Source organism: Phoca vitulina, unplaced genomic scaffold, assembly GCF_004348235.1.
Source record: "Phoca vitulina isolate PV1807 unplaced genomic scaffold, GSC_HSeal_1.0 scaffold67, whole genome shotgun sequence".
In the NCBI taxonomy this organism is placed as follows: Eukaryota; Metazoa; Chordata; class Mammalia; order Carnivora; family Phocidae; genus Phoca; species Phoca vitulina.
This window is the reverse complement of record NW_022589770.1, coordinates 336,815-362,844: the sequence shown is the minus strand read 5'-3', so window position 1 is coordinate 362,844 and position 26,030 is coordinate 336,815. Positions and strand designations below refer to the sequence as shown.

Here is a 26,030-nt window from a genome sequence, read left to right as displayed (position 1 = left end):
CAAAGGCGAGGCAGATGTAGCCTGCTGCCACTTGATAAATAAAAGGGCAGAAGAATAATGGCTTAGAGATTTAGTGAGCAAGAGCATTTCCATTTAGCCAAGGGAAATTTGAGAACCACTTAGAATTGGCTACGGTCTAGAGTCAGCAGTTGCAGAACAGTATTAGAGAGGGACTTGATTCTAGTTACAGGTGACACACATCCTTGAGCCGAGCAAGGCAACCCACTTTCTGAGCCAACCCAATGGAGGAAAGGAGAAACTGTTTTTATTTATATTCGTTCATGTTCAACTAAAATTTGTGTGCCTACTATGCACAAGGCACCATGAGCTGCTAGAGCTGGAATGATGTAAAGGACAGACCTCGTTCTTAATCCCTGGGAAGCTCTCATTCTACGTTGGGGGACCGGAGCAAATGGACATTTAACCATTCATGGTACGCCTCCTAGTTTGCAGTTGTGATAAGTTCTACGAAGCAGGATTATGAATTGCTTTGGAATAAATTGTGTAATCTAAGGTAATTTCAGGTAATCTAAGAATGCTAGTAAAACTTCTGTAATTAGTGAGATCTTTCCTAGTTAATAATGAAGTTAAAGGATTGGTTTCTGTTTCTCCTTTATGAAATTTCCTTATCCCTTAAGTTCGTGTCCTTTCTTTGCCCCAAAGCATCCCTTTCTATTTGAGCATTATAACTGACCGTAAATATTGGCTTTGCATGTTTGTGCTCCTGTGAGCTACTTTGCAGAGGTAATAAGCTCTTTCTATTTCTCTCTAGTCCTGGTTCTTAACAGAGGGGTTGGCCTATTAGGAGATTTGAATGCCAGCTTGTTTACAAGACATTCTGAATTGTCCAGGAAGGTTATGATTTCACATTCTAGTCCACTCTCAGTGAATTTTTGCTTTTTAGAATATGTATGTTGAGTTTTTAAAGTGTTTTTATGGCACGGTATGTTCGTTGCTCAAAAATCAGAAAATACAGATACGCAAAGCATGAAACAAAAAAACTCCTATAAAGTCACTATCCAGAGATAAATCTAATTTAAGCAACTTGCCATATATAATTTTGTGCCTTTTTATATATGTGTATGGCTGCATACCTGCAGAGATTTTAACAGGTGAGAGTATATTGAGCATACTATGTAGCGTACAAAATGTATTCTTTTTTTTTTTTTTAAGATTTTATTTATTTTTCAACAGAGAGAGACACAGCGAGAGAGGGAACACAAGCAGGGGGAGTGGGAGAGGGAGAAGGAGGCTTCCTGCTGAGCAGGGAGCCCGATGCGAGGCTCGATCCCAGGACCCTGAGATCATGACCTGAGCCGAAGGCAGATGCTTAACGACTGAGCCAGCCAGGCGCCCACAAAATGTATTCTTAATATATTGTGTACATCTCTTTCTGGCAATATGTATACACATATTTTAATGGCTACATAGTATCTTATTGTACATTGCATGTATCATACTTTTACCAATCTTTTATTGATGGGTATTTTGTTTCTGATGTTTTACTTGAGTATTCAGAGCTGTGATGATCATCCTTAGAGCTAAACCTTAACATGCATCTCTAATTATTTCCTTCGAATAAGTTTTTAGAAATGGAATTGCTAGCCCAAGGGTATGTATTACCATCCATAAAGATTTCCCCCTTTTATTTTGTTTTTTTATTTTATTTTTGTTTTTGTTTTTGTTTTTTGATTTCTCCCCTTTTAACTCTGACTTGCATTATATGGGAGTGTTGCTTTACCTATATTTTTTTCTACATAGGATATGAATTTTTCACATATATCTTTAGTTAGTTTGGAAAATATGGTTGATCATTGTAACTTTATTCTTTTATTTATGCACTAAATATGAGCCTTTTGCAACTGCTAACAGAGGTAGGCATTACTGATGATTTGGTGGCAGCTGAGAATAAAGTATATGATACATTGTAATAAATGGGAGAACACAAGGAAATCTCAAACATTATTATTATTACTGCAATAAAAATTCTACATTGACATTTACTTTCTGGTAGTGTATGTGTGGGGGAATTGTGGGAAGGAATAGTGTGAAGGCCTCCAACCCTTGTACACTCAAGTAGACACTTCTGGGTTGCCCTCTGGGACTTCAGGCTAGGATGTCGCTGTTTGGTGATTGTGTTGGGTGCTCTCTCCTTAGCCTCCTGTGCCCCGTCTAGATATTCATGGTTACACTAGGTTTCTGAGAATCAAAACTTCAGAAGCCACTGCAGAGAATTGCATACTCACTCCTGTGTGGAGGTTCTACTCCTGTCTTACCTTCTTCCCCTCGCCTGGAGGGTAGGCTGCAGAGAGACAAAGGATTCTTCCACATCTCCTTTATTTCCCTTCCATCACACGTAAAAGGAAAGCCAGCCTAGGAGGAAACAGTCAACTTCCTGGTGTTCCTCTTTTCCTTCTGCAGGGCCATGTTAGCTTCAGCCCCTCACTTAAGCAGCCAAAAGTCCACTACAAATGAGTGAAGAGAAAAGAGCGTGAAGGAGAGATGAGAGCTTTTAAAATCTCTTTACTTCTTCCGCTCTGCCTGGGAGCGTTCTCCAAACAATGCGATGGGAGTTTTATGGGGAGCACAGCCAGCTCAGTTGGATGAAGCAGATGCCAAATGAACACCCTATGCATCCATACTCCTCAGACCCAGAAAAGGTGTTGATTCAAGTAGAAAGCTGAGTGATGAGCATGGAAGTAGAATTCTGATGAAGCACAGTTAGCCCTGTGCTGGAAAATGGTTGGGGGTCTCATGTCTGGTCCATCTTTGGAAAATTACCCAAGGTAAAGAGTTAAAACAGGAATATAATCTTTTTTTTCCTTTTTTTTTTAAGATTTTATTTTATTTATTATTTATTTATTTGAGAGAGAGAATGAGAGAGAGAGAGAGAGCACATGAGAGGGGGAGGGTCAGAGGGAGAAGCAGACTCCCCTCCGAGCAGGGAACCCAATGCGGGACCCGATCCAGGGACTCCAGAATCATGACCTGAGCCGAAGGCAGTCGCTCAACCAATTGAGCCACCCAGGTGCCCTTAAGATTTTATTTTTAAGTAATCTCTACACCTAACCTGGGGCTCGAACTCAGAGTCGCATGCTCCACTGACTGAGCCAACCAGGTGCCCCCAGAATATAATCTTAATACTGACGCCAAAAGTAAACATTGGCTGAGCCCTTACCCCTCGCCCAGTACTATCCTAAGTCTTCTAACAAAAATCGTCATAATAACCTTGTGAGGTTGGTATTAGTGCTGTGATGGCTAATTTTATGTGTTAATTTGACTGATGTATGGGATGCGCAGATAACTGATAAAACACATTATCTTTGGGTGTGTCTGCGAGGGCGTTTCTGGTAAAGATTAGCATTTGAATCAGTAGACTGACAAACGGGATCCTCCCTCACGAATATGTGAGCCGCATCATCCAATCCATGGAGGGCTGGGAGTGGAACCAAAAGGCAAAGAATGTGCAAATTCTCTTCTTTTTTTTTTTTTTTTTAAAGATTTTATTTATTTATTTGACAGAGAGAGAACACAAGCAGGGAGGAGCGGCAGGTAGAGGGAGAGGGAGAAGCAAGTTCCCCACAGAGCAGGGAGCCCGATGCGGGGATCGATCCCAGGACCCTGGGATCATGACCTGAGCTGAAGGCAGACGTTTAACTGACTGAGCCACCCAGGCACCCCTGCGCAAATTCCCTTCTTAAGCTGGGACAGCCATTGTCTCCTGTCCTTGGACATCAGGGCTCCTGGTTCTTGGGCCTTCGGACTCTGAGACTTACGCCATTCACTCCCGGTTCTCAGACCTATGGCCTCGGACTGAATTATACCATCAGCTTTCCTCGTTCGTCAGGTTGCTGACAGATTGTAGTAAATCTCTCTCTCTCTCTGTCCATCCATCCATCCATCCATCCGACTATCTATAACCTCTGATTGGTTCTGTGTCTCTGGAGAATCCTGACCAACACAAACACTATCCTTCCTTTTACAGATGGGGAAACTGAAGTTAATACAGCTAATTAGTGGCGGGGCAAGGTTTGAACCTAGAGTTGGCGGATACCAAAATACTTGTTCCCCTGGTGCAAGTAGGACCACACTAAATCTAAACTTTTTTTTTTTTTTTGGTAAAAAGTTCTGAGACAAAATTCACACACAGTACAATTCACCCATGTGAAGTTCATAATTTGATGGTATGTATATTCATCACCACAGTCAAGTTTAGAACATTTTCATCACCCTGCAAAGAAACTGTACCCTTTAGCTGTCACCCCCACATTAACTCCATCCCTTCCCTGCTTACCCCCCACCGCCCATCCTATACAACCGATAATCTACTTCCTTCCTGGCTCTATAGATTTGCCTGTTTTCCGTTTCATATAAATGGCATCCTACAATATGTGGTATTTTGTGACTGGCTTCTTTCATATAACATAATGTTTTCAAGGTTCATCCATGTTGTAGTGTGTTAAATCTACACTCTTTTTTTTTTTTTCTAAAGATTTTATTTATTTATTTGAGAGAGAGAATGAGAGAGAGAGAGAGCACATGAGAGGGGGGAGGGTCAGAGGGAGAAGCAGACTCCCTGCTGAGCAGGGAGCCCGATGCGGGACTCGATCCCGGGTCTCCAGGATCATGACCTGAGCCGAAGGCAGTCGCTTAACCAACTGAGCCACCCAGGCGCCCTAAATCTACACTCTTATAGTACCACTGGCTATTATTTCCTTTGAGACCCTACAGGAAGCTCTTTAGTCCATCTGCTCAGAATTTTTCCAGCTTTGTGCAGTATTATTTTCCTGGCGTGTGTTTATGGGTTGTATAGTTATCACCAGCCATATATTTATTTGATGTGGTGGGAATAGCTGTTAATTCCTGGCTTATGCTTTGTGGCAGGAGGAGCAATCCTGCCTGGCAGTGAGGATGTTTAAGGAAACCTTTGGAATTATATTAGGTTTCCCAGGTGTGGTGGAAGCCAAAATGTTTGGCTCCCATTTTGTAAAGGAAGAACAGCTATTGTAAACTTTCAGATTTCCCTGTAAAATATTAATTTAGGCGGGTGGAAGGAAGAAACATAAATCTCACTTTTTACCAAAGAATGACCACTTTGCCGAATGTCATTTTAAAAATACACTAATTTTAGGTGTCATATGAAAATCTTTTTTTTTAAATCTTTATGCAAGCTATAGGGAAATGGGAGAATCAAATTAATTTTAACTGTAGAAAAATGATTGAGGCCCAAATGCATAAAATGGATATATATTTCCTTTAAAATATGACTCAAGTATTATATGTATGTAGTAGGAAAGTCATAAATTATAACTGAGGAAAAGATTAAAAATCGCCTCTAAGCCACAGGTATAGAAAAAAAAAAAGAGATCATACTATGTTAGAGCGATGTGTTATATATTCTGTTGTAATCTGTTCTTTCACCTAGCAGTTTACCATGGGCACCAAGTCATGTTATAATCTACTTGTGACATTGACTTGAGTGAGCACATGGCTGTATTTCCTGTTGTGGGATACTGAAATTATTTACTGATTTGTTTTGATTTTTTTATATTGTAAACCACACTGTGGTCAGTGTTTTTTGTGTCTTAATCTTTATTATTTAGCAGATGTACATTTCTGATACAAATGGACAATTAGGTTTGAGAAGAATTTGGGGGGTTAGCATTGCATTTCTATATTCTTAATTTTTTTTCAAAGAATTTAATTTATTTATTTGAGAGAGAGCACAAGCTAGGGGGAGGAGCATAGGGTGAGGGAGAAGCAAACTCCCCACTGAGCAGGGAGCCCAGGCAGGGCTTGATCCCAGGACCCCCAGATCATGACCTGAGCCGAAGGCAGACGCTTAACCGACTAAACCACCCAGGTGCTCCTATATTCTTTATATATATATATAATATATCCCTGGCTCATCCTCTCTCTCTGTCTCTCTCTCTCAAATAAATAAAATCTTGAAAAAAAAAAAAAAAAAGGGAAGATGAGGAGGTATGGTGACATTTGGAATTTTCCCTTTTTTGGCAACCCATGCCTGGTTCTAAGTAGCCCATTGGTCAGTTGGGGCCTATTGCTGTTTTGAGGTGGGTCCTCTGATGGGCCATCTGTATTCAGCCTGGGGATCACTGTGGCCCTTTCTACATTCCATCGCTCAAGCCTATTTGCCTAAAGCAGCCTCTACACTTTCTTGTGGTGCCCATTGTTTCCTTATTGTCTTAATATTCTTTCCCGTGGCAGGTGGACCCTTGAAAATCAACAATCTATCTGCTCTCTCCCCTAGCAATTGTAGCTTCTTTTCTAGAAAAGTTCCTTTATCATTGCTGGAGTCCTGATGTTTTCCTGGATTTTCTGGTATAATTATTCAGTTGCAAAGTAGACTGCTGAGAATAATTTAAGAGGACATTAATAGCTCATTTAGACTTGTGGAGTTCTCACATATAATTTCAATTTTTGAACTCCTTGGTGTTTGCTGAGGAGTGGTTTCGATTTGCCCTCTCTCGGGAGACTTGGGTCCAGGGAGTAGCATCTGCAATGAAGAATTCATTCAAGCTGCAGTGTACAGACTGGGGCACACGAGGAATTGGAAGACGTTCTATGGGAGAGGCCAACGTGGTTAGTTTTAAGTGAGGACATTGCCAGATCTTCACCCTCACTGTACTCTTCCCCCAGCATTTACCTGCCTGAAATCATGCCGTGTCTCCTTTTCCAACTCTCCAGAGTGGCCCTCTCTCCGCTATCTAAAAGGATGGCCTATTTCTGCTTACTGTAAATATTTCTTAGATCATTTTCTGAGGTGTAAAACCTCTAGGGCATCAACCAAAGGGATGGTTCATAATATTGATTTTAAGGACGCATTTCTTAATTAAGTCACCATTCCTCTCTTCTACACAAGTCGTGCCATTTCTGATGTTTCGGCATTTTTTGGTTTTCTTACCCCTTGTGTGTACTGATTACCCACATTTGCAGTCTATATGTGTTGTCCTAATCCATGGCTGCTCTTGTGATGTAGCGGCAGAGTGGAGTGGTTAGTGACAGGGTGGGTGGCCCTCAAAGCCTAAAACATTCACTCTCTGGTGCTTGACAGACAAATCTCCAGCCCTGTTCTCGCCGGCATTATCTACTTCCAGTTCACACCATTCATTCGTTCAACACCTTTTTTATTTTTTTGAGGGGCGTGCCTTTATACGCCAAGCACTGTGCTAGCTACTGCATTGGTCGGGAAGGAAAAGCGGTTTGTACTTGTTAAAACCTTGTGAAGGGGAACCATTTTCGTTGTAATTCAGTGGCTTTTTTGCACGAAAGAACAAATAATTCCTAAAGAAGGCCTGCCAAATTCTTGCTCTCTCGCACTTGTAGATTAGAAAATCAACAATCTATCTGCTCTTCAGTTTCCATTAAACAGGAGCATGTTTGTTTCTTTGGGAAGGCGTCCCAGGTACGGGTCTTCCTTGTTATCAGGATGTTGTAGATGAATCTTTTTGAGTCATTCAGGCACGTAAGACTGATCTTCACTATTGTTACCCACAAGGAATTCATCAGTTGGGTTATCCTCAAATCTGTGGATACATAGAGCGGGTGGAGGAGGATAGAAGAATCATTTTCAGTGAACGTGGTATCAGGTTACATTTCAGTAATGGCAACATTGGTTATTGAGAAATGTTTTCACGGAGCTCCATCATTGTAAAGGGGACTGAACTCAGTAGGTATTTCTAAAAGCTTCATCTGTGCCATTTAGAATTGTTCTGTAAAGTGTTTTTAGAGCCTCTGTAGTGATTGCTTAATTTATCCATTATTTTTGATGCCTAGCTTGTTGGTTTTTCAATATGTAATGACATTAAACTGTTTCTCAAGCTCTTTCTACAGTGCACTCATATTAGTCCCTTTCGCCCTTTTTAAAATTTAGATAGGGGATATTTTACTCCTGTTGCTGGTAGATACTGAGTTTGCGTGGCTTTCCGTTCTGGATCTGCTGAGCAACTTTTTAGCAATTTGATTTTTTTTTTTTTAATTTTAAGCTATTTTGATTGAATTTCTCTTATTTTTCTTTACTACCTTGAAATCGAACCTCCATTTATCTGCACAGTGGAAAGGACTGACCTTTAAAAAAAAAAAAAAGATTCCCTCTGGTTATTTGGGGGGGAGGGAATAAAGCACTAATCATTTTGTTATCAAAGGATATTTCTGACACATTCTTACTGTGAGTTTGCTAGTTCAGGCCAGAAGAATGTCCAACAGGAAGTAGATAATTAATCCAGACAGAATCTAGCAAAACTGAAAAGTGAGCGCCCCTTCAGGGAGCTCTTTGTGTCATTCTTTCTGTTCCTGCCTAGAAATCAATGGAGTTTGCATCAGAAGATATTGTTCCCTATAGGGAGGTAGCTCGGAAAGCTGCAACTTCTCACATGGGGGAATAAAAGAGAAACTTAAAATCCCTGGCCACTGAGTAGCGAGTCCCTTGGGTGGCTTGATAGCCTAGATCAGTCTGTTTAATAAATGCCTCTCTGTTGTTGCTTGTGTCACTTACACAGTGCTAAGCCCCTTCTATTCAGATACTAGAATTATCAGTCTGCACTACAAATTGCCAGTTTTCCAGAAATACAGAATAATTCAAAACGTCTCTGTTGTGGCTCTTTTGTAGATGGCATAGAGAGTTAGGGATTAATATGAGGGCAGAAAGTACAAATATTTTTGATTTACTGAGCCACAGTTTGGAATTTAGATACGTGCTTCTACGTTATTTGCCATGAACAGGACAGAAACTGAGCAACCGTAATACAAAGTCATTGGAATTACTGTCCTTTTGATTATAAAGGACTTTTAAAAAAGGCAACTCAGTATTTATTTCAGTTCTTTTTCTCTGACACTGCCTTGATCATAAACTAGTCTCAGACATGAAAGGACTGTAAAATTACTTAAATAAACCTGTGCTAGTCATTTTTTTTTATACTTATAACCTTTAACCCCATATTATTAGGGTAAGAAAGAGTGTTATTTTTCTCATTGTTTCTGCCCCATTGATTGTGTCTGCTTAAACTCCCTCTTATCCCCCATTCTTGTATTTTGGTAACAGAAGCATCCTGTTTTATGAATTGTGTGTGCTGAATTAGCTTAAGAGGACTTCACTGCATGATGATGACTTGAGTCCTTTAATTGTGAAGGCAGTTTCTTTTACCTTCATTATGAAAAGGGCAAATAAGGCAGTTTTCATTGCCTGAAGGTTTTTCATAAAGCTTTCCCTCTCTTGGAATAAAGCATCAGGACAAAAGGAGTAGGCTGTTCCCAGGAATTTCTAGAAATAGCTTTTGGAAGTAAAATTAGAAGATAGCTCTCTGTTCCTCTGTGAAGGAACAAAGTCATTCTTACGGCACAAGAATTAGATGCAAAGGCTTTGATTCTTTGGGGATTCGTGATTTTTTTCCCCATTGGTTATAACAGCAATGACCTTCTTTTACAGTGTGTGAAGCACGTTTGCATACAGTCGTCTCAACATTGCCTTTACTGTTAACCTTGCGCTGTATAGAGCAGGTGTTGCTACTATGATTTCCGTTTTGCAGCCGGGGAAACAGATTGAAGGAGATTAATGACTTTGCTGGAGTCACTCAGCTACCAAATGGGAGAGCCTGGGGTTTTTGACTCCAATCATGTGCTCTTTCGAGTGTACCACGCTGCCCAGGGTCTTTCTTCTTAATCTGTGCCATTTAGTGTTGCTAAGATTCTAGGGGAACAATGACAGGGCGAAGGTGTCCTTCTCCCTGAGAAACACAAACGGCAATAAAATACGCATAATGTAAGCATTTAGAATGGGATGTATTCTCCAAAACTCATAGACAAACTGAGCAACGTGTTCTGAGTAATAGGTATGTAAATATTCATATGGTATAATGTGCTTAATGTGTAGGTGTTCTATTTAATTCATATATTCTTGTTTCTTTTGCCCTTACTAGTGAATGATGGATTCAGTATTATAGGCTGATAGTTTTCCTCAGACCTTTAAGATGTTACTGCGTGGTCTCTGGTCTTGTTAATTTTGAAGTCTGTTGTTATTCTAAACTGTTCCTTCGTAGACAGTCTCTATTTTTTTTTTTTTAATTTTTTAGAAAAGATTTTACTTCCTTATTTGTCAGAGATAGAGAGCAAGAGAGTGCATAAGCGGGGGAGGGGGGAGGGCGGCAGGCAGAGAGAGAAGCAGGCTCCCCGCTGAGCAAGGAGACCGATGTGGGACTCGATCCCAGGACCCTGAGATCATGACCTGAGCCGAAGGCAGACACTCAACCGACTGAGCCACCCAGACGTCCCAACAGTCTCTATTTTTTGATAGTCTCTTTTTTTTTTTTGCCTATTTAGCTTTGACATCTCTTTGCCTTTGGTGCTAAACAGACATCTTATAATGTATATAGACATAAGCTTATTTTTATTTCTCTTGCTGATGACTTAGAGAATTAATGCCGTTCATTGACTTTGGAAATTCTTAGCCACTATTTTTTAAGTGTTTTTTTTTTTTTCTGTTCCTGTTTTTAAAACTTTTATTTTGAAATAATTTTAAACTTACAGAAAGGTTTCAAAAAATAGTACAGAGAGACATATACATAGAATGGCATATTATTTAGCAATGAAAAAGACTAAGTACCAATACATACTAAGCCATGGATGAACCTTAAAAGCAATATGCTAATTGAAAGAAGCCCATAACAGAAGACCATATATTGTATTATTTCCTTTATAGAACAGGTCTAGAAAAAGCAAATTTATAGAGACAGAAAGTAGATTTATGGTTGCCTAGGATTGGGTAGGCTGGGGGGAAATGAGGGATGAATGATCATATTGATTGTGATGATGGTCATGCAACTTTGTATCATACTGAAAACCATCGAATTGTACACTTTAGGTGAATTGTAGCACAACCATCCAATCTAAGAAATTAACGGTATAATGCTATGAACTGAATTATGGACTTTATTCAGGCTTCATAGTTTTCCCACTAAAGTTCATTTCCATTCCAGGATCCAATCCAGGGTCTCATGTTGCACTGAGTTGTCATGTTACCTAGTTCTTCCCATCTGTGCCACTTCCTCAGTCTTCTCTACTTTTCACGATGCTGATCCTTTCGAAGAGTCCTGGTTAGGTCTTTGGTAAAATGTCCTTCGATTTGGGTGTATGTAGTGTTTCCTCATGATTAGATGGAGCTTATGCATTTTTTTTGACAAGAATACTCCAGAAGTAGTATTTCTCAGTGTATCTTATCAGGAGTACATGGAGTTGATATGTTTTATTACTGGTGATATTAACCTTCATCGCTTGGTGATGTTAGCCTCAGTCACTTGGTTAACAGGTTTCTCCACATCACAGTTACTGTTCTTTCTTCTGTAATTAACCCGTTTTCGGAGGAGATACCTTGAGACTATCTAGTTGTCCTGTTTGTCCTCACACTTTTGCCCACTAATTTTAACATCCACCAACAGATCTTGTCTATGACAATTATTCATGTGGTGTTTGTCTAATGGTGTTTTTTTTTCTTTCTTTCTTTCATTGCTTCTACATTTATCAGTCGGAATTTTTCTGTAAGGAAGAGCTGTTCCTTCTTTCTTATTTGTTTATCTATTTATGCCTCTGTGGACTTAGGGGTTTTTATTTGACCATTGGGAACACTTTGAGATTGGCCCCTATGTCCTTTCAACAAGTCCACATTTTTGAACACTTCCCTACTTCTGGCACCATAAGATGCTCCAAACTTAAGTTATATTTTTCTTAGTCCAGTCCTAGAATCAACCCCTTCTCTCAGGGCCCTTCTCAAATGAATCTCCTTTAGGAACTCTTGATAAATATAAGAAAGACTACCTCTTAATGATACTACCTGACTTTGAATTTCTTTTTATGTTTTATAACTCTAATCTCTCTGGTCTATATTTAGGGTAACTTTCTATCTGTTGTGTTAATAATTTCAGTGATTATATTCTTCATTTCTGGAGATCTTATTTGGTTCTTTTCCGGATGTGGTTCTTCTTTTCCATCATGCCATATTCTTTTACTGGTAATTAAATGCCTTGTCTGAAGTCTTTTTAATTCTTACAAGTACTTTTGTGTTGCTGTTCTGTTATCTGAAGGTCTTAGATGTTTAGTCCTGCTGTTTCTTGTTTTTGTTGATTCTTTCATGTTGGACTGTGTCATAGTTTTTTGAAAAATTTTTTATCATAAACTCCTTTTTAGAGGAGCTTATTTCATTTCATTTTTCTCTGTGAACCATTTGGGTTGTGCGTTATAGGAATATCCTTTGGGAGTTATCCAGATGCCCCCTAGCTCACTGCTGTTTTTTATGTTAGTGTCTCAGCTCAGTGGTTTTTAGTCCAACCATTACACTAGGGAGTCCGCTCTTTTGAAGGTGCTGGGTTTTTTTGTGTTTTTTTTTTTTCTTTTAAGTTTATTTATTTTATTTTAGAGAGAGAGCATACACAAGTGGAGGGAGCAGAGGGAGAGGGAGAGAGAGTCTTAAGCAGACTCCCACTGAGCATAGAGGCCGTCGGGGGGCTTTATCTCAGGACCCTAAGTACATGACCCTGAGCTCATGACCTCGATCGAGATCACTACCTGAGCTGAAACCAAGAGTTGGACACGTAATCAACTGCACCACCCAGGCACCCTGAGGGTCTCAGTTCCAACTTCCTGCCTTCTATAGGGCTAAAGGCAGTGTCTCCTCTTTCCCCGTGGACATTGAAACACAAGCTATTAGGTTATGGAAACTGACAACTTTCTTACAGTTGCTCAGTGTAGTAATTTGCCTCTTTGTTTCTGGCACTAGGTAATTAACACCACCACCCTCTCCCCATGCTCCCACCCCTACCTTTTTTCCTTCTCAGCTCAGCTATATAGAGCAGAATTTCCTTCTTTATCAGTCACTTCAGGTGTGGCCCATCACATTCTTAGAGCCAGATGTCAATTTGTTTTTTGAACAGACAAGTGATTGGGTAATGAACAGTAGAGGCAGAACAAGCCCGTAAAGGCCAGGACCATGAGCCTGACTAATCTGATATAATTCAATAGATTGTACGGTCACGAGGGTAGTGGATCAGATCCACAGGGTTCCAGGAGATGGATATAGCAAGATGGTAATAGATTAAATTCAAGGAGCCCTCAGGGCCAGAAGATCTCTGCCATGTAGTGTCAAGAATAGCCCAGGGTTGGGAAGGTCCAAGAAAGCAGCCTTCTTTACTAGAGGCTTCCCTGCTTCTGATTATGGGGGCAAGCCTAGGTTTACAAGTATTCCCTGCAGGTACACCTTGCTCCCGTCTAAGGCCACACTTCCGGCTACGGTTCTGAAATAGCTTCTCCTAGTCCGTATGTACAGTACCATTTTAGGCCTTCGCTTTCAAACTTTCTACAAAGAAGACTTTTTTTTTTTTAATTTTAATTTTTATTTTTTTAAAAGATTTTATTTATTTATTTGGGAGAGAGAATGAGAGAGAGCACATGAGAGGGGGTAGGGTCAGAGGGAGAAGCAGACTCCCTGCAGAGTAGGGAGCCCGATGCAGGACTTGATTCTGGGACTCCAGGATCATGACCTGAGCCGAAGGCAGTCGCTTAACCAACTGAGCCACCCAGGCGCCCAGAAGACTTTTTTTTAAAAAGTTCTGCGAATCCTTGAATAAACTTGGAGGATGTAGCCTTCCTGCCCACCCAGCCCCCACGGAAAGGGCAAGGCCCTTTTTGTCCTTCTGTCATTGGTGGCCAGACATCCTCTTTGTTGATTTGCAGAGTGCGTCAGAGCATCTGTGACACCATACCTCTTCAAGGTAGCTTCATTTCTAGAGTATTCGAACGACAAAACTATTGTTGACCAACCTCCCCTCTGAGTTACAGTACTTTTCTTTTCCTTGCAGGGTATTTCTCTCTGGATGTCTTTCCATCAACTCACATTAGACATAGCTCAAGTGGAACTCACCATCTCCTACAAATGTGCTCCTTCTTCCAGTTTTCCCTTTTTTTTTTTTTTAAGATTTTATTTATTTATTTGACAGAGAGAGAGAGCACAAGCAGGGGGAGCAGCAGAGAGAGAGGGAGAAGCAGACTCCCCACTGAGCAGAGAGCCCAGCCCGATGCAGGACTCAATCCCAGAACCTGAGCTGAAGGCAGACGCTTGACCAACTCAGCCACCTAGGCGCCCCTCCTTCCTTTTTTTAATGTTACTTTTTATTCACCTAGGTCTTTAGTTGCAAAACCTTTCCCTTCCTGATTCATTCTCCAGGTTCATTATTTATTTGTTTGTTTGTTTGTTTGTTTGACAGAGAGAGACAGCGAGAGAGGGAACATAAGCAGGGGGAGTGGGAGAGGGAGAAGCAGGCTTCCCAGGAGCAGGGAGCCCAATGCAGGGCTTGATCCCAGGACCCTGGGACCATGACCTGAGCAGAAGGTAGACGCTTAATGACTGAGCCACCCAGGCACCCTCTCCAAGTTCTTTTAATTCTTTTATTCTCCATCTCAGATTTAGCATTCCTCAGGTTCCAGTACCATGAGTAGTTGATAAGTACTGATAATCTGTTATATTCTTATTACCATGCTAGGTGAGTGGGGAATGAGAACTATAAGACATGATCATTATCTTCAAAGAACTTAATATCTACTTGAGGAGACAACTTACGTTCACGAAAATAGTGAATAATACTAGACAGTGTATAATTAAATGCTAAATTGGATGGTGCAGAGCTTTAAGTGTTAGACGGTGGAGGAAAGAAAGGGATAAAAGGGGGGCTTGAAGTGTAAGAGAAAGCTTAATTGTGGAATTGGGGTTTGAACTGGGTCTTGAAACCCCCTCAGTTGGAATCAGATGGGCATTTAAAGTGAAGAGAAAGCACGGACAATTAGTGAGTACACTGAGCATGAGATTTGGGGAAAACATTTGAGGCTCTGTATGTGTTGGGGACCAGTGAGAAATAGGAATTAACGAGGTTGGGTGACTGCTTTAGCTTTGGCTCTAAGACTACCAGAAGATTCTTTCAAAGGTAGCATTTTAATTTTGATTGTTCCCCAGCTCAGAAACCGCTAGAGGCTTCCTTTTCTTTTTTGATTCTGATTCAAACTCATTTTGGGAACCTAGGTCCTCTCTGATCTGTCAGCCTTTTCTCACTGGTACTTTGCATACCAGTTTTGCGCCTACAACTCGCTTTCTGTTTGTTTTGACCTATGCTTTCCACTTGCTCAGGGAGTATCTACCTGATTTCTGTCTATTCCTTCTTCTAGGCCCATCTCTAGGCTTCCTGGCTCTTGATGTTCTTTCTGATGACCCCCACGCCCAGAGAGCGCTTTACTCCTTGGTTCCTCCTGAAACTCTTTGCTTTTGAACACAGTTTAAAATTTAATCATATACCTTTTGCTTCCTGATAATTTAGAATTATATACATTCTCTTCCTTTTCAGTAGGTGCTAAATTCTTTGAGATGTTAGGTTGTGTTTTATATTCCATTGTTCCTCTTGGTACTTTATGCTACTCTGGGCATATACGCGATGTTGAATTGATAGCTTTGAAAGAATTTGTTTATCTTTTGATTGCAAATACCGATGATTTGTAATATTAGTGCTACTTTGTATAAATGTGCCTACTGACATGCCTGTCACACAGTATTCCCCTTAGTAAATGTGAATTTGATAGAAATTTGTAGTGGGTCCCAAGCCAAAGAACGTTTTTCTGCTGTTTCATGGGAAGAAGAAAATAAGAGCAAAAGCATCAAATCCAAGTGTTCTGAGATACTCCTTCTGCGGTCTCCTCTTCAAGCGTCTCCTTAATCTGTGTCCTTAAGTATATATTATTAATTTATCTTTGACATCTTTTCACTTACTTCCTTATGTAGTTTTTCCTAAATAATTTATGTTTGTAGATAGAGATAAATTGTGTGCGTTAATTGAAGCTTAAGAGAAGAGATGGGAGTATTTTAGAAAGATTGATCCTTGTTAAACTCTATCTAATTGATCTATGTTGGAGCTCTTCTTGCCTGGAGTTTAAAATTTTAATAAAATATCTGTAAGTGAAGAAATCATCTGTTGTAGTTGGAATCAAATTTAAGAAGACATTTGATTCTCCAGAAAATCAGATAGTGAAATGAACTAAGAACACTTGGTTTAGAAAATTGGGTCGAGTTAAAAATAACATTTTTGTTGTGCTGTAGTTTTATTTTGTCATTTAACAGCCTCTTAAAGAATCTGAAGTGACTTTTAAAGCAAAGTTTTAAAGTGTTTTATTTATTTGGTTAGTTAGGTTAGTTAGTAAGCTCTCTGCCCAACATGGGGCTTGAACTTACGACCACCCAGATCAAGAGTTGCTCACTCTACCAGCTGAGCCAGCCAGGTGCCCAAGTTATTATTTTAAATAATACGGCTGTTCTCCTGCCTCCTTTAAATGTTTGTAAGATGATTTGAGCATGTTCAACTTATATATATTAACATGTCAATTTTCTGAATGCTGACACAATTGCAGCAGGGCTGAAAAGCTACAAAAGCTGCAGATACCTGCCTTTAGAAATGTTCTAACATTATCTTACCCTTCTTTGTTTCAGAGAATGGTTCTTCAACAACATACATAGCTAATCTAACTCGAGTGTGCACACGGGCACGCATGCATGCGTACACGTGGGAGAGTTTTAGTTCCTTGGTTAGCAAAATAAAGTAGTAAAGAAGCTGTCATGTGAGTCAGGCTGGACCTTCTTCAACCACAGTTTATATTGGTTTAAATCATTTCTTTTGAGGAGTGATACCTTACCAAGTCTTAACTTCTGGGAATGTTCTTGTTCTTTCCTGGTTTCCTTATAATGAAAGATAGTGCTCGGTACTAATGGCCTCCTATCAGTTGGGATTTTGTTAGGCATTGACTCTTTCATTTGCTTCACAGGTCGTTTGCATTCGCTCAACTTGGAACGCGCTCTCCCCAAAGCTCAGCTGTGATACAAGACCTCTCATTTTGAAGACCCTCAGTGAACTGTTTTCTCTCGTTCCTTCCTTAACAGTCAATACGGCTGAATATGAGGTACGCATTTGGAGGTCAATACATTTTCTCTTTCTACATTGAAAAGATAAGGGCTTTATAATAACTTAGGGAAAAAGATATTCATACTCTTTGTTTGCCAAAAATCCTTTAACACTTTTTGTTCTAAGGACATGATATCTTTATGGACTGCTAGGAATAGGAGACTATCCACCCTTATCAATTCTGTGTCTTTAGAGTTTTTTTACATAAAGGGTATCAAATTTTTATTATGAGACTATAGCCAAGATTTTAAAAAGTCAGTATGTAATAAATAAAATTAAAAGTCAGTATGTTAAAAATATAGGGTTTCTAAAATAATGGAATTCCTGAGGCCAAAAGTTTAAATTCATTTTATTAGTGTTTTTAGTTCTAAAAAAAATACAGACTTTAATAGGGCAGGGCAGAATCTCCCATAGTATAGACATGTCATTTGTGTTTTGCTTCTAGGTTTCCCATAAAGATTTGATTTTTACACGTTAGTTCACATTTCCTATATACATCTGTACGATGAGGGTGATTGTAAAATTGGACTATCTTAGGGGAGGAAAATAACTTTATGAGCTGCTTGGTATTTGTCATTGCAGTAAATTCAAACACTTGGTGGAAGATGCTTTGTTATAAAATCCATATATTCTGTTTAACATTTTCTGTATTATCTCTTCTTGAAATGAGTGAAATGAGCGGGTGGTGAATTCATTTATGTCTCCACTTTTGTAGCCATATTCCCACTCATGCTTACCTTTTCTCTTTTTCCATTAAAGCGCAGCGATTGATTTTCACTTGAAATCTTCGTGAACTTTTAGTTTGATTTAGTGCTTCACAGATAAACTACCTCCCCCACAAGAATCCAATAATAGTCCCTTACATGCTTTAGATTATGTGATAAGGCAGGATTATAAGATAATACTTCTTCTAATCATTCTTAATGCTGCACAGCAAATAAAATCAAATTTGTCCTTCCTGAGGATACAGTATCTGGCATCGTGCCTGGCACATAACACACATTCAGTAAGTAGTTACTGAATGAATGATTCAACCAGTATAGGATGAGTTTATTCTCATATTTGAGGTTTTGTTTTAGGGTATTAAAAAAAAAAAGAATCAGTTTGAGACTCCTAGAGTATATAGTTCACCAATAGTCTTTTTTTATGGAGACTGTTATGATATATGCACTTACGTTGTCCGAAAGTGTGCTGGGCTACTGACAAAGAGCTAAGACTAAAAGCCAAAGTGAGGACGTGTTGTGTATATCTATTTTCTGTTTTCAAGGACTGAACTCATATACCTGTGTATTGCTTGTACTTTGACTTATTCAGATTTTATTACAGGTTAATTTATGGACTGCTTTTTGTGTTGGTTTCTTTTGTTTGCTTTACCAATGGCTGTAAATGTGTGTGTGTGTGTGTGTGTGTGTGTCTTCTTCAAATTTACATTCTTGTCCACCGGTGTCTTATTTTGGTTTATCTTCATGCTTATGTTAATACTAAGGTTCCTCTGTTGCTCAGATAGACTGCTTTGGAGCCATTCTATCCATCAATTTCCTCCCAGTAAGGGAGAGCCGTTCAGTAACCATAGTCCACTTGGAAGCAGAAGTCAAGAAATGTGGAGAGAGACCTCTGTCCATCTGTCTCGTTCTGTCTGGCTGGCTCTTTCTCTGTCTCTCCCTGTTCCTCTCTTTCCCCCCATCTCCCCCTCTCTCAGCCCCAGTCCCTTCCTTTCTCCCTCCCTCTTTTCTCTCTCCCTATGTGTATTTAAATAATGTGTTCTCTGTTAACTGCTTAGAGTTTGGATATAATTTTCCCAGAGCATTCCTTTGATCATTGTTCTTCCCAGTAACCTCAGCGTCTTATGTTTGCCTAAAATGGAGTCCAACCTCTCTATACCTAACCAGTCAGGCCTTTTAGAATCCGGCCTCACTCTACCTTTCTGCCTCCTGCACTCTAGGAAAACTAAACCGTTTGGAATGTTTTTTTTCTGTCTCCAAACTTTTTTATTTCTTTTCCTCTGTGCATGTTCTTCTCTCTGTCAGAATTGCCTTTTTTTTTAATCCCCAATTTTAAAATCGGTTTTAGAAAATAATTGGTTTAATTCATCCCATTTTTTGCAAATTTTTTGTGCAAGCAGGGGTCTGTTGCTATAGACTTGATTCTTTATACTCTTCTTTATACTGTTCTAAGAACATTTATTTCTGTTTTATACTACAGGTATATGTATATATATTATTTTCCCCATTAAACTATAAGCTTGTTGCAAATAGAGACCATGTTTCAATTAGTGTATTTTCTGAATGGCTTTGCTAAGTGCTTGTACATCCATTCATTGACTCAGAATATATTTAGTGAAGCTGTCCTAGGCTTTAGAAATTCTAATACATAATAGATATTCTTTTTAAGTACCTATTATATTCCCACCACTCTTCTCATTACTTTATACCAATTCGTTCTAATATCTCATTGGAAGGTATTATTTTCATTTTAGAGCTAAAGAATCTGAGGTTTTGAGAGGTACATCCATTCATTAATTATTTATTGAGTACCTGCTACATGCCAGACAAGGAGCTTGAATAATGTTGTAGTTTCTAAACAAAGGCTGGTGTTTAAGCCCAGGACATTTAGCTCCATAGCCTCTGTTTTCTCATTACACCATATTGTCAGTCCCTGCCTTTCAAAAGCTCAAAAGTTGGCAAAAGAGTTGGATATAAGCAATAATAATTATAATAACATTTGATGAGTACGCTTAATCAGAGGGCTACGAGAGTATGGTGGTGAAAGTGACTAGCATTCTAGAAGGAATCGAATGAAACCTTACTTAGTTGGTGCTATTAGACTAGGTTCTTAAAGAATTTAAAATAATGTTGCTTTTCATTGAAGTCTAAGAATTAGAATATACAAAGACAAGGAGGTATAGAACATTCTATGACTTAGGAGGGCAAGAAGTTAGATGTGATTGAAATGAAGACGACATTGAGCCAATGTTGGAAGATAAATGGCTTTTTAAGCTCATTACTTATTAAGTATTTGTCACTTGAGGAACTGGGCTTTATGTCCTTTATTTTTCTGGACTTTATGGTCCAGGCTTTTGAAATGCAAAAGACAGTCACTGTCCTAAAGAGTGTAAATCTAGTAGGGAGTTAATGACATACACAGATAATCATACTGGATGCTAGAGTGTGCCATGGGCCATATGGCCACTTGGTGAAGGGAGTACTCTCTTCTGGGTAGAGGATCAGGAACAGTGGCACGAAAGAGGGGAGTGAAATTTGTACTAGGTAGGACTTGAGAGGTCAGCCAAAAAACGTTTAGGTTTCTAAATTTAATATTAACATACTGTGTTTAAAATGTCCATGTGTTTCCATGATGCTTCTCTTTCTGAGTATTTTCACCTTATGAATGATGGCTAAATATAGATTAAGTCAATCACTAGTGGTATACTTTTGAGTGAGTTAATTTTCACTCTTTGCTACTTTGGATTGTCCCAGTTTTGTCTTCATCTTAACAATTTATTGTGATGTTTATTGCTTTTTCAGAATTTTAAAGTTCAAGTCCTCAGCTTCCTCTGGACCCACACTCAAAACAAGGTACTATCACAAGGGTGTTAGTGAAACGGAACCAAGCTGAGAAAGAACTGTGAAATAAGACTCTTGAAATAAAAAATATAACTCGAAATGATGGCTTCATGATATTAAAAGAATTGTGACGTTAATGAGTTTAGGTTTTAGAAATTCTTCTCAATTTATGCCCGTTAACACATTTTTGTCATGAAGTGCACTTCATTACTTTGTGTTGCTTTGTGAAGCTGACAGATGTGGAGACTGCTGTCGTTGTGTCATTTTTTTTTTTTAATGGCCCTTCCCCTTTCCTGCTTTGCCCCTCCCCCGCCAACAAGCACATCAAGCAAACAGAAAGTCCAGTTCATTTTTTTTAGATATCATTTCCAATCAAGGAGTACAGAGAGGAGGGTGTCTGTTGGTGATGTTCTACTAGACTACTAGACTCAAGAGTGTAGGAGCTGAGATTCCCAAGGGCTAACTTTCCTGGTTAGTAGCTAGAGAATCAGAACCTAATTCCAACCTATCAGACTCCATTTCCTCACACTCCTTCCCACCAACCCTATCACGTCATGGGGGACCTGAGCGATTTTGAGTTACTTTATGTTTAATGTCCAAACTAGGATAAAAATTGAGTGCTTCTGATCTCTCTATCCACTGCTGTTTCCTCTCTATTTTCAGTCGGGACACAGTAAGCAGGGCTTGAGTATCATTTCCAAAGCACTGACTCTAGAACTTTGAGGTTGGTGCGGTAAGATTTTCTTCGTTCCTCCAGAGTTGATGTGTAATGTGTATTGTTTCTTTTATTTGTCTTACCGGTACCCTGTCTAGGACCCCGTTGTGGCAAATGCCGCATATAAATCTCTGTCACACTTCAGTGCTGGAGAACACACCATTCTTCATCTGCCTGAAGAGGTAGGCCTGGGTTTTATAACTTTATTTGTATCTCCTCTCTTAGAAGATTTTTACCTGAGATGGAACTCTAAATATGTGCTCTATAAAAAAATACGAATTTATATTTATTATTTGTTTAACCTGTAAAAGACCATAGAGGTCTTAGACCTCACAGATAATGAATTTAAATCTCTTTGAGGCTGATGGAAACCACCTATGGTGCACCAAAAGTCTCTGTAGGTGACTGGGTATAGGACTGCATGCCTAGGCCCCTAGCTTATTGGTCCAGAAGATCTGTGTCCCCACAGCAACTGTTTTGCCCATTGGTATTCCATCTTGGACTTTAAATCCAAGCATGGCCTGCATCGCCTAAAGTTGGTGCAGCCTGGGGACGCCTGGGTGGCTCAGTCGGTTAAGCGTCTGCCTTCGGCTCAGGTCATGATCCCAGGGTCCTGGGATCGAGTCCCACATCGGGCTCCTTGCTCAGCAAGGGGCCTGCTTCTCCCTCTGCCTGCCTCTGTCTCTCTGATAAATAAATAAAAAAATCTTAAAAAAAAAAAAAATTAAAGTTGGTGCAGCCTGTGCAGCCAAAGATCCTTATTTGTGATACAAAATTGAGGTGCCCCATCCAGAGAAAATCTATTCCTTAGTTTAGTATAAAAAGACATAGGTTAGCCCCAGGGAACTGGATGAGGAAAGTATCGCTCTTTTAAGGGTTAACACATTGTGGGACACTATCTTGGTTTTTTTTTTTTTAATTTATTTTATTTTTTTAAGATTTTATTTACTTATTAGAGAGCACGCACAAGCAGGGGGAACGGCAGGCAGAGGGAGAAGCAGGCTCCCCGCCGAGCAAGGAGTCTGATGCGGGACTTGATCGCAGGACCCTGGGATCATGACATGAGCCAAAAACAGATGCTCAACCGACTGAGCCACCCAGGCGTCCCAAAACTGATTAAAAACATACAGCCTTTTCTAATATCTACTGAACAGAACCAGCTTTAAATTATTCGGTTATGTTAACGAGCTAAGTGTACGATTTCACATTTCGTGTTGCTGCTAATTCAAATGCATACAAATGTTTGAGTGCCTCTAGAATGTAAGGCAAACATTGTGTTAGAAGTTATGTGAAATGTTACCCAGAATCTGTGCTTAGGTCAAATGGCTTAAGAAGTTTTGATACAAATTTCTTGGTACCCTAAGGCATTCAAATGGGTTGACTTTTTCTTTGGGATTGAGTTTACACAGATGTTAGATGCCAGTAGGAACAAGGCAGACTTGTGTTGAATGACTTGAATTGGAGGGACTGATAAAAGGCTCTTGTGAAACCAAATCCTAAGTCAGGCAGGATTTCTCATGTTGAGGATGCAGACACAGAGTGGCCAGCTTGTTGTGTGGTTATCACAATGAGAGGTATTCTGTGACTCATAACATTAAAAAAGATGGCACTCAGACTGCACTATGGTGACTAGCAATACTTCTTTAAAAAAAGGAAAAAAAAGCTACCTGTAAATTTTGTATGGAAACTACCAGTAAATTGGCTACAACATCTGCAGAGATACCTTTTATTATTATTAATTTAATGAGCAATTGCTAAGTTAGATCACAGCATAATAATTACCTTACTTTTAGCTATTATTCATGAAATATTCCCTCTGGAGTAGTAGGTTTCATTAAATAACTCCCACATATTCTTTTTTTTTTTTTTTTTTAAGATTTTATTTATTTATTTGATAGAGAGAGACACAGTGAGAGAGGGAACACAAGCAGGGGGAGTGGGAGAGGGAGAAGCAGGCTCCCCGCAGAGCAGGGAGCCTGATGTGGGACTCAATCACAGGACCCTGGGATCATGACCCAAGCCGAAGGCAGTCGCTTAACCGACTGAGCCACCCAGGCACCCAACTCCCACATCTTCTTGACTGTTTAGTCTCTACCTCTTTACATATTGATATGTTTATATCTGTTCCTACTTTGGTGGTTCTATTCAGTTTCTGATTGTGTTTTTTAGTTTATGCTCAGGTAAGTGCTCTGCTCAGGCAGATATTAAATACTTTTTTTTTTTTAAAGATTTTTTTTTAAATTTATTTATTTGACAGAGAGCGCGAGGGAGCACAAGCAGGGGGAGCAGGAGAGGGAAAGGGAGGAGCAGGCTCCCCGCCAAGCAGGGAGCCCGACGCAGGGCCCGATCCCAGGACCCTGAGATCATGACCTGAGCCGAAGGCAGACGCTCAACCATCTGAGCCACCCAGGTGCCCCCAGATATTAGATACTTTCTTAATCTAATTCTTCAATATTCTCTGATCCCTGAGGAGCCATAAATACAGCTCTTTATACCTTCCAACGTAAAGGGTAGTGATAGAGTTAGGTTTCTATATATGCTTGGGTTTTCAACTTTAGAATGTGAAGAACTATAAAGGAAATCTCTAAAATTTATCCTTTTTCTGCCACGCTTCTCAACCTTTTTGCTACCCTTACCCCCTTCTGGGATTCGGCTTATTCCTCAGAGTAACAATGGCTCACTATAGTGGATATTCTCAATTAGGTTTAAGATGAGGGGACATAAGTGATTTAAAAGAGTCCATCTTTGACCTCCAGTTTCTGATATAGACAACCTGCCTCCTCATGGAGAATTATTGCTTCCAGGACTGCACAATGCATTCTTCTTCTTTTTGTTGATGACTGAGTTTCCCTTTGGCTGTTTGAATACCTAAGGACTAAAAAGTCCAACAAATGGTCAGTGTGTTCATATCCCAAACAAGCCCCCAAAAGCTAAGGATACAACTGAGTCAGGTCCCCACCTCCGTCTGGTAGTTGATAGCAGTGAGTTCATCTTCTATAAAACCGTATTTTCAATGATTTGAAAGTCCCTGCCAGGTAGGGTCTTTTACAGTGTAAAAAACCAAGATTCTTCCTTGTTGTCAGAGATGACTCACTCTGCACCAAGGCTTACTCACAAAACTGAAGTTACCTCTGTACCTTTCCAGTAAAAGTACATCCACATTCTGTGGGTTTGTGGAAACTTGTGAAATATCTTTTAATGAGAGTGCTGTGAATTTCAAATAGAAAGAAACAGCAGAAAGATACATTGTATCCTTATCAACATTGCTACTTTTATGGATAATTCAGCTACTTTTGTAAGTACTAGGTCTCTTTAAATTTACTAAAGATAGATTTCTTTGTTCATTGTTGACCAATGCATCAATTTAAGCTGTGAAACTTGTTGAAAGCTCACAGGTTAATAGAACAAAAGATGTTAGGGGAGTGGCAGATATCAGTTAGGGTTGAATGAAACATTACAGGTAAGGTAGGATGGAAAATGTCAATCATTAGTAGAGCTGAATAAGATACCATGTGAGTTAGGGAATTTGAATATCAATTAACTCATGTTTCTTGTCATTGGTTTGTTATTAGGAAGTTCTGTGGGATTATTAATGATAGACACTTCACACTTGCATCGGTTTAGCAATTATTTATTGGACATACACTAAGTACTAGGCCATTTTATAATCTGGGAATGTTGAATGAATCCATATGTTTTGTTGGTTGGTAAAAGCGTCATTGTTAATCACTTGAAACATGCAACTCTAAAGTTGGTCAAAAAGTTTCAGGGGACTTTTTTGAGGACTTGTTGATTCCAATATTAAGAAATGGACACAAATGATTTTTCTCCTTTAGTTTGTATTTTTTTGTTCTGCTTAGCTATTTATCCTTCTCCTCTGCCTTCTTTAATGTCCCCCCAACCGAATAAAACAAAACACACAAGAACAAACAAAATACAGAGAATTGATATTCTGGTGAAACAATCAGTAATGGATGAACCTTTACGTAGAAGATTCATTTTTGTCTCTCACTTGGGTTCATTAAAAAAATATTTAGTTGTTTAAAAATTAAACTTTTTATTTTAGAGATCTTAAGATAGATTGTGTTATTGATTTCTGGAGTTAATTTTAGAAGTGAGTAATGTAAGAGAACTCATTATGTATCCTGGGTTGGTATTAATATGGTGTAACCTGTTTGGCTTTCATTTAAGTGAATGTCACTGCATTCATCAGAAGCTGTTTCTCTTTTTAAATAAATTTATGCGGATACTTGATGTGTTCTAAATAAAATCCTGTGTTTATGCACAAACTCCTGGATTTCCATAGGTTATACACTAGAAAATACGGTTAAAAGGTTATCTGGCTCAGAACCCGTAGAGGAGGCATTTTGTAGGATAAGCTTTCCAATATTCAATTTGAAGCAGATTCTAAAAGTAATTTATCATTTTCTCTTTGGCTCTCCACTTAAGTTTTTTCAACAAAGCTTAGCTATAATTGGAAGGGTGTAGTTGTGTGTGTATGTACATGTGTGTGCACGCGCGCGCGTGTGTATGTATTTTAAATATGTGTGCAGTTTTCCTGGATGTTTTAGTAGCTAATGTAATATAATTACCAAAATGTTATAATTTTAAAGGTATTCTTTTACATGACGTCTCTTGATTTTTCTTAGTTGTGCGCACATTCATCTTATTCAGTCGTTACACACAAAGCAAGTGAAAAGCCTGGGGCTAGCATAGAGAAGCTGGAACAAATATTTCTTTAAGGGGTGAGCAGAG

At 39.3% G+C, this 26,030-nt stretch overlaps 1 protein-coding gene across 7 annotated transcripts in view; it reads left to right on the top strand.

Moving 5' to 3' along the window:
* FOCAD (focadhesin) overlaps nucleotides 1-26,030 on the top strand; it is a 303,113-nt gene that overhangs the window by 162,230 nt on the left and 114,853 nt on the right. For all 7 annotated transcript variants that reach the window (XM_032392329.1, XM_032392330.1, XM_032392331.1 and 4 more), the window contains 3 exons: nucleotides 16,861-16,995; nucleotides 20,522-20,572; nucleotides 21,374-21,457. In XM_032392329.1, the coding sequence (XP_032248220.1) occupies nucleotides 16,861-16,995; nucleotides 20,522-20,572; nucleotides 21,374-21,457 (270 nt within the window). The remainder of the gene's footprint in view (nucleotides 1-16,860; nucleotides 16,996-20,521; nucleotides 20,573-21,373; nucleotides 21,458-26,030) is intronic.